The sequence below is a fragment of the Ranitomeya variabilis genome, chromosome 1 (assembly GCF_051348905.1).
Source record: "Ranitomeya variabilis isolate aRanVar5 chromosome 1, aRanVar5.hap1, whole genome shotgun sequence".
NCBI classification, from domain to species: domain Eukaryota; kingdom Metazoa; phylum Chordata; class Amphibia; order Anura; family Dendrobatidae; genus Ranitomeya; species Ranitomeya variabilis.
Window position 1 is genome coordinate 901,702,123 of NC_135232.1, and position 9,509 is coordinate 901,711,631.

The window sequence follows — 9,509 nt, forward strand, 5'->3', positions numbered from 1 at the left end:
GATTGATAAAGCCTGTATCTCCCCTATGCGCCTGGCGGTAGTGATAGCCACCAAAAAGACAGTTTTTAGGGTCAAGATTTTCAAGTTGGAGGCTGAAAGGGGTTCAAACGGGTCACCGGTTAGACTCTTTAGGACCAGATTCAAGTCCCACGGAGGGGTGTGGATGAGACGTCTTGGACGGATTCTTGTTGCCGAAGCTATAAACCGTTTGATCCATCGGTGATTTGCCAGATCTTGGTCAAAGAAAGATCCGAGTGCCGACACTTGGACTTTTAGGGTACTTGGCGAGAGTCCCAAATCCAAGCCCTTCTGAAGAAATTGAAGGATCTGAGCAATCTTCGGGTTAAATGGATCTGGTTTGTTCGGAGAACACCATGAAGAAAATTTCTTCCATATTTTCCCATAGATGGCATTGGTTATCGGTTTCCTACTTTTTTGTAGGGTTTCAATCACGTCTTGAGAAAGCCCCCTGGCTTTCAGGATCTCGGCCTCAGAAACCAGGCTGCTAACTTCAGCTTGTGTAGGTCTGGATGAAACAGAGGGCCCTGTTGAAGCAGGTCGCGTCTCTGGGGAAGTAGGATTGGACCTTCCAGGCACATGTCTATTAACGCGTTGAACCAGCTTCTTCCTGGCCACCATGGTGCTATCAGGATGGTCGAGACTTGATCTATCCGGATTTTCTGCAATGTTCTGGATAGTAGCGGAATCGGCGGGAAGGCATATGCTAGGGTAAATTCCCAAGGATGGGAGAATGCGTCCAATCCTCGAGTTTCGTTTGAGGTGTTTAGAGAGAAAAATTTGTCTGCCTTTGTGTTTTGTCTGCTGGCGAACAGGTCCACCTCGGGGGTTCCCCACTTCTGGACCAAGGACATGAACACCTCCTGGTTTAGGGACCATTCCCCCGGATGAAAATCCCTCCTGCTGAGGTAATCTGCCTGGGAGTTGTCCAGTCCCTTTATATGTACTGCAGAGATGGACAGGAGGTGTTTCTCTGCCCAGGAAAAAATCCTTCCAGCAGTTAATTTCAGGCTTGAGTATCTCGTGCCCCCTTGGTGTCGGAGGTAGGCGACAGTGGTCATATTGTCGGACATCACCCGTACATGGTGACCCTGGATGAGGGCCGATGAGGCTTTTAGCGCCTCCTCCACTGCTTTTAATTCTCTCAGATTTGAGGAGCTGCGTCTCATATCTGGAGACCACAACCCCTGAAAGTGGGATTTCTCGATCACGGCACCCCAACCTCTCTGACTTGCGTCTGTTGTAAGGACTCGGAGAGGGGTCTGATCCCAGCTGACTCCCCGCTGTAGGTTTCGGGGGTTCCGCCACCATGAAAGGGAGGATTTCACATGAGTGGGAAGAGGGATCTTCCTGGATAGGGCCATCTGGTGTCCTCTTGAATAGGACAGGATATGAGATTGTAGAGTCCTTGTATGGGCCTGTGCCCAGGGAACTGCCTGGATACATGATGTTAGAGAACCCAGGATTGACATAGAGTCCCTTAGAGTTGGGAATTTCTGGACTCCGAATCTGGAGATCTTGTGGATAAGATCGATCCGACGGTCCCTGGGTAAGAAGGACATTCTCTTCTCGGAGTCCAGAAGAATTCCTAGAAATTTCTTCTGTGGAGATGGTTGGAGATCCGATTTTTCCAGATTCGGAATCCACCCGAGAGACGTTAAGATGTTGAGAACCTTTGTCACGTCCTGATTGAGGCGAGAAGCTGACGGTGCTATGAGGAGGAAGTCGTCCAAGTATGGAATGACGCAGACCCCCTGTTGTCGGATAAAGATTATCACTTCCAGCATGATCTTGGTGAAGACCCGTGGGGCAGATGATACTCCGAACGGAAGGACATTGAACTGGTAATGGCTGATCCGATTGTTCTGGGAAATGGCGAACCTGAGGAACCTCCCCTTCTCCCCTTTCTCGATGAGGTACATGGGAAATTACTTTTTCCCGGAGTAGGTTTAGAATATCCGCCCTCAGAGCCTCCTGAAGTTTTGGAGATTGTGGGGAAGTGACCGTTAGATGGTAAGGGGGAGGACTCTCGAATTCCAATTTTAGGCCGTCCAGTATGGTACGCAGGACCCACTGATCCCTGGTGATCTCCTGCCACCTGGAGAGGAAATCCGAGAGTCGACCCCCGACCTGGGAGCAGTCATTGTTTCTCCGAGGACTGCTGGGGCTGGGGAACCATGATGTTTCTGGTTTTCCCCCCTTTTGGGTAGCTCCATCGCCCCGTTTTGCCTTTTCCCCTATAGTTCTGCTGGGTTGGTTGTTCACGAGGGGAACGAAAAAACCGCTTCCTCGGGATCCTTTGTTCTGGAAGGACCTTCTTTTTGTCTGACGCCTTGTCCAGGATGTCATCCAGGGCTGGCCCAAAGACATGATGGCCCTGGAAAGGAATACCACAAAGTTTAGACTTTGAGGTAATGTCTCCTCCCCAAGACTTAAGCCACAGGGCCCTCCTAGCTGAGTTTGTAAGGACAGCGGATCTAGCGGCCACTCGGACTGATTCCGCGGAAGCGTCCGCAAGGAATCCGGTTGCTTTTTGGAGCAAGGGGAGAGAATTAAGGATGTCTTCCCTGGATGTACCTTGTACGAGGTGGTTCTCTAAGGTACGAAGCCAAAGAAACAACGATCTGGCCACACATGTTGAGGCCACGTTGGATTTCAGTAAGTTGGTTGAGGTGTCCCAAGATTTCCTCAGTAAGCTCTCTGTTTTACGATCCATAGGATCTTTCAGTTGGGAGGCATCTTCGAAGGGTAGGGCCGTCTTCTTGGTACCCTTGACACCTGAACATCCACTTTGGGCATATCAAATAAAGAGCAATCTCCCTCCAGGGGAAAACGGCTTTTAAACTCAGATGGGGTGTTCAGTCCCTTCTCTGGCAGGCTCCACTCCTGGAGAATAAGGTTCTCGATGTTTTCATGTATGGGGAATCCTTTTACCGTCTTAGGTTTCAGACCCCCAAACATCTCATCCTGTACGGAGTGGTCCTCTTTCTCCTCCTCTACCCCCATGGTGCCTCTCACCATGGAGATCAATTCTTCCAAATCCTCAGAGGAGAAGAGGTATTTTCTGCTATCGGATTTGAGAGCAGAAGTGGAAGTAGAACCCTCTTTTTCCCAGCTATATTCTGACCCTGAGGTATGTATCTCGCCTGAGTCAGAGTCTGAGGCTACCCGGCCCAATCTTCTCTTTTTAGGAGGGGGAGGCTGTGGGGTCGGGGCTCGAGAGAAGGTTGCCATAGAGGACTGAACCTCCTCCCTGATGAGGGTTCTAATACTATCCATTAAAGAAGGCTGTTCGCTACGCAGCACCTCGTCTGTGCATGGTTGGCAGAGCTTCTTTGTGTACGCTGAGGGGAGCTTGGCTGAGCAAGCACCACATTTGCGGCTGGGCTTCCTAGTACCAGTGACCTTGTCTCCCTGAAACGAGAGAGAAGGTAGACTGAGCCGCTTAAACTTTTTAAAGGAAAACATGGACAGCAAGGGACATCATCCCGCTACTTACAGTAGAGGGGTGTGCGCTGGGCTCTGCAGTGGCAGAGTGAGAGGGTTTGTCGCCGTCCATACCGTCAGAGATACAGTCATAGACAGATGTCTCACTAGGAGGGCTCCCCAGTCAGGAATAAATAGTCTTACCGAGATTCCAGCGAGTTTGGTGCTCCTCCTCTCCAAGTGTCCCTGGGGGGGGGGGGGGTTGTCCCAGACACCCGCCCCGGTCGCCGCTGCTGTTCCTAGGCGCAGAATGCCGGCCGGTGCGCGCCAATTCTCCGTTTGAAAAAAACGGAAGTCCCGGAGCGCGGCACTTCCGGTGCGCGCGCGCCAGCCCGCAGCGGCATGTGGGAGAGGAGGAAGCCGGGGAGCTGCAGGAGGACCCCGGAGCACTACACCGCTCTGCTTTACCACTCGAAAGTGGCGCAGGGAGAGCGGGCGGAGGTCCCAAGTCGCGCGGAAACGCGGAGATGGGAGCAGTCTGGGAGAGGAGGAGAGCGGAGCTCCCGACCGCGACTGCCCGGCTGATAGGCAAGCAGCACTCCCGTTCGCCGGCCACGGCAGCACTATCGGAAACCTCTTCTTGCCCCATAGGGGACAGGAAAAAACACTGGTGGGTGCAGGAAGGGGAGGGTATTTAACCTCTTCCTGTTCCTGTCCCCTATTAGGGCGGGGAGACATCCTCCGATACTGCTGTCGTGGAAGGTGACTGGAGAAATATTGGCCACTAGGCTAAATACGCTCATATTGGACCTTATACACCCAGATCAGACTGGTTTTATGCCCGGGAAAAGTACTTCTATCAATGTCAGGCGAGTCCAATCGGTGATTCAGTATAGCTCTCTAGAACCGGATAATAGCTGGGCGCTGGCATCACTAGATACAGCCAAGGCATTTGACTCTCTCGAGTGGCCTTTCCTTTCCGCGTGTCTGCAGAAGTATGGTTTTGGAGGAAAATTTATTAGGGGAATAGACAAGCTGTATAAGAATCCCAAAGCGCGTATAATCGTAAATAATTCCATCTCTGATTCTTTTACATTACACAGGGGAACCCGACAGGGATGCCCTTTATCCCCAGCTCTCTTCGCCCTTGCGATAGAGGCTTTAGCAATACGCATAAGATCCTCCAAGGATATCAAGGGAATAAATATTGCAGATCGTATGGATACCATTGGCCTATATGCTGATGATATGATAATATTTATGGATAAAATAGAAGAAACTCTACCACAAGTGATAGCAACTATAGATAAATTTAGCAAATTTTCTGGCCTATATATAAATTGGGATAAATCTGCCCTGATGCCTCTATCTCATACTGCGGCTCCCTGTCTTGGGATTCCCACGTCGCTACCTGTGGTTTCCAACTTCAAATATCTGGGTATTCATATGTCTCAATACAGTCGGTTAGACCTACAACAAAACATTTACCCACTGCTGGATTTGGTCAAGTCTAAATTTATAACATGGAGTAGACTCCCCCTCTCAGTTGCAGGCCGCATTAATTTAATTAAGATGATACTGCTTCCCAAACTCAATTATTGTTTTCAACATAGTGCTGTACCAATACCCAAGTCATTTTTCGCAAAATTAAACTCCCTAATTACATCCTTTATATGGGGAAAGGCCAGACCCAAACTCAAACTATCTATTTTACAGAGACCGAAAAAGGGGGGTGGAGCGGCTTTACCAGACCTCTATTTGTACTACCTTGCCGGACAGGCTAAGGCGATAAGTAAGTGGATGCCTGATAGCTCCCTACCTAATTCTGAGAGTCATTTAATTCATTCTGCCCAGATTAATTGCCCACTGGGATTCTTGGAGATGGAGAAAGTTGGTACTTGTCGTCTGTTACCTATGCTCCGGCTGGCGAGACTGATATGGAGACAAATAAAAAGAATTATTAAATTTATGGATATCATAGCCGAGATGCCACTGTGGAACAATGGTTATATACCTGAACTACTAAATCATCCATCCACTGATTTCTGGATCTCTCGCGGTGTTCTCTCGGTAAACGATATACATAACCAGGGGATTTTTGTAACCTTTGAACAACTGCGAAATAATTACAACATCCCTAGGTCTCAATTCTTTAGGTATTTACAACTAAGGTCAGCTTTCCAATCACACATGCGAAATGTGGGTACGGGTCGGGCGATCTCTTCTTTGCCTTTAATAGGTATCCTCAAATCGCAGGGTCCTCAAGGACTTATATCCTCTCTATATACATATCTGCTATCCATGGGAGATGGGTCGGTCATCAACTCTGTCAAGGGGAAATGGGAGGAACTCCTTCCCGATGTACTGGGAGAGGAATGGGAGGATATTCTTGAATCTTCAACTAAAGTTTCCCCTTCAATCAATAATAGAATGACCCAGTTATATATCATATATCAGGCCTATTTAACCCCGACACGGCTCTTTAAAATGGGCCGCTTGCATTCGTCAGATTGTTTACGATGTCATGCGCCCAATGCTGATTTTGTTCATATGATCTGGAGGTGCCCTGTAGTTCTTCATTACTGGAGAGAGGTGACGACACTATTAACATCGTTATTGTCGATCTCTGTCCCGCTTGAACCGTTGACCTGTTTGTTCGGGGTGTGGGACATGGAGGCCTGGGATCGCTACACCGGGATCTTTCTCCGAGAGACACTCTTTTTGGCAAGAAAGGTATTGGCGTTAAGATGGATGGGTGGCTCCCCCCCGACCCTTAGAGTTTGGATCGATCTGGTGAACTCAATTATCCCATATGAAAAAACAATGTATCAAAATAGAGGATGTCCAGGTAAATTTGAGAGGATATGGGGCAGATGGAACTCCTCTTGTCATACTCTATAGTCTGCACTGACTAGACATCTACATAGGAGGGTGGGCTTGTGGTGTTTGGGGACATCGCTCATAGAACAGGATTTAACTCTGTTTTCTTTTGGCGACTTACTGTTACTGTTAGTGGTTAAAGTTAAGTTGTATTATAGGTAGTTTTCTCTTATAAGTAACTAATGATTTACCATGCACATTTCATTATTCTGTAACTTCTGATATGATGTTGTTCTACAACTATTTGTATGTCACGGTATAATTGATGGTAATTGCAAATGTGTGCACTGTTTGTTTATACTGAACTAATAAACGAATTTAAAAAAAAAAATGCACGTTGGGGCGTGCTCCGCACCTAGTGGCCACTGCTAGGGCCGGCGTCAGCATCCGGGCAAGACGGGGGGGGGGGGGCCCACTCACACTGTCTGGGAAACAGGCAGCGTGCTGACCAGGCGTCTGGGGCCCGGTCACCAGAGGGGGTCCGCATCGGGCCTCGTCTCTTCTGCTGATCGGGCCCCAGCGGCAGGATTTTGCAGATGCAGTAACTGAACCCTGCGTCCGAGACGCAGGGTTCAGTTACAGTCTATTCCCGTGCGGGCCCGGGCCCGCATGGCAATAGTTAAAGCCGCTAGCCAACAGGAGGCTGGCAGCTGACGTCAGCGCGCACGTCGCCGTCATTCGCCGGCCAGTGCGCGCTTTCAGCCTGGAGGGAACATTGCTCACCGCTGGAGAGCGGCAAGGTAAGAGGAAAGGTTTGGGGGTTTGTTTTTTTTAATTTTTATTGAAAGCTGCAAGCCGGCAGGATGGAGACATGGTGGCGGGATCATGGGCGACCATATGGGGCAGAATGGATATTCTCGAGGGCCAGATGGGAGAACACATGGCTGGAGCCAGGAATGAGACACACGGGGGCCAGGATGGGGGGATATTATTACCTTAGGGGCTAATTAAGGGATATTATTACTGCAGTGATGTATTTATTTTATTTTTTAGTATACTGTTTTAAAATGGGGAGGCGATCCTGTTACTGTGCAGAGTGACCCTATGTTGCCTTTTTTTCTTTGTTTGGTGTAGTGTAGAAGTTGGGGGAAAAAAAAAGTTAAGTGTTCTGCAAGCGGTGCTCTAGATAACAGTGTTATTTCCTGCAGAGACAAGTCCTGGCTGGAAGACGTGACGTCGATCTGTGCTGGATGAAGATGAAAGACTTCACCTAGAGGCGTCACTAATGAGTCAGTATGTTACCTATACACTGACACTATACACTGTAAAGTATATACAGCGGTCCTGTGTACAATGTCACCATATTGGTATTATAGGTCACTATGTGGTGGTAATATGGTGTCTGGTCAGGGTACGGTGGTATTTGTCTCTTGTATGTGATATTATTGGTCATTTTAAAGATTTAAAAATAACCTAAATTGCATTGCATAGTTTAACAAATGTTTAATAGGTTAGAGTAGTGTAGAGCCTGGCCAAAAGAATTTACTGTGTCGTGGTGGCTGCTTAAAAAATCTTTTGGCCAAAACAAAGGCTGCTGGTTATGTGTGCGAGTTAGCCATCTGCTAAAGAACAGGATCTACATGTCCCCTACTCCAAGAGTGACACAGTGCAGAAATGCCACTATCAGGACTTATTTTCCAGAACACACACGTGGACTAGTAAGTGACTAAGTGACCAATCATTACTATATATTAGGTCGGACTCGGAGTTGCACTTGTGAGAGCCTCGCATCACTTCACCCTGCACAGCCGCCCGTTCTTTGGACAGGAGTGTGCAGATGCATAGAAATACGGATGTTTCGGGTGATGCAATGCAAGGCTCGCGCAGAATTGGCATATAAGGGGTTACTTATATAAAGCCCCGCTGCTGTATGGTATTGTACAATTTACAATAGCTATCACTCATGTAAGAAGTGAAATCTGGCATTGTGCTACACCTATATATCTCTGCTGTATCTGTGCATCATGAATCGTGGTATGTGTTAGGGCCACTGAGACTCCGGAGCCGGCCCTGGCCACCGCCATCAGGTCATCTAGGTGATGCTTACAGTACTCTGCCCACAGTTGAGCCATCAGTTCCATTTTTTAGCAGCATGGATAGAGTATGATATGCTTTGTTCCATCTAGAATTGCCCTGTGCTCACCACAACTTGGCTACACCTTTTTCTTACATCCTAGAAACGTTTGCAGTTCAATAATAACAGCTCTTAGTGGCCAAATCTCTTTTCATGTGTGTGCTAATGGTCACAATCTACCACTGGCATTTCTTGCAGATTAGTGATACTTTATCTTTTGTCATCTTTCAGTCTTTTGGTCACTCTTGCTATTCTTATATACCGGGCAGTCTGCGGTAACGCCGCACCAAATGGGAAGCGGTCTCTTCCTGGAGGCTTACCATCTCGGCACTTGTGCTGGCACAGGCCATCTTCTCCTCCCAGCAGGTCCAGGGCAGCGTTCAGGTACATGTCTATCTTGTGCACTCCGTTCCTGATGGTCTTCAGTGTCATCCTCCAGTCCGGGGTCTCAGGCTGCTGGTGGTCCCGGGAGCTGACAGCCGGGAGCGCGGAGAACAACACGGCGAGTAGCGGCAGCCAGGGGCTCATGGCCGGCTAGTGGGCGAGTGAGCCGAGCAGTGCGGGAGAGCTGAGGAGGGCGCGGTGCACATGGAGCCCGCAGGAGTCACACAGCACTGCCTGCACTGTGTGTGTGTGCAGCGCCTTCTGCTGCCCGTGACGTCATCAGCCGGAGCCTGGCGGTCACGTGTCCAGTGAGGAGGGGGCCGTCAGTGGCCCGGCTGATAGCGCAGGTGTACTGTGTGGCGTCCTGAGGGGCAGGGGACCCCGCACCACTCACCAGGGTCCGCTCAATCCTAGACTGTGACAGAGACCACCGGCCTCAGAGCTGCAAACTGCGTCGCGTCCTATTAACCAGTTTAAGAACGCCCCCATGTTTTTTTTTTTTACTATTTTTGTTCTACAGCATGTTGCTAGAAACGGATTCAGGCTGGTTATGTGTTTGTTTGTTTTTAACCGCTTAGTGACTGAGCCAATATTGACCATGACCAGGTCACATTTTTCAATTTTGACCAGTGTCCCTTTATGAGGTAATAACTCTGGAACGCTTCTATATATTTCAGTGAGTGTGAGATTGTTTTTTTTTTTGTGACACGGTGTTCTTTATGATAGT

The 9,509-nt window shown here is 48.8% G+C and overlaps 1 protein-coding gene across 1 annotated transcript in view; it reads right to left on the reverse strand.

Annotated features, from left to right (window-relative positions):
- The window catches only part of PLA2G12A (phospholipase A2 group XIIA), a 44,187-nt gene extending 35,154 nt beyond the window's left edge, over positions 1-9,033 (reverse strand). The window contains exon 1 of the mRNA XM_077278939.1: positions 8,719-9,033. Coding sequence (XP_077135054.1) covers positions 8,719-8,926 — 208 coding nt within the window. The 5' untranslated portion in view covers positions 8,927-9,033. The remainder of the gene's footprint in view (positions 1-8,718) is intronic.
- Positions 9,034-9,509: the final 476 nt, after the last annotated feature.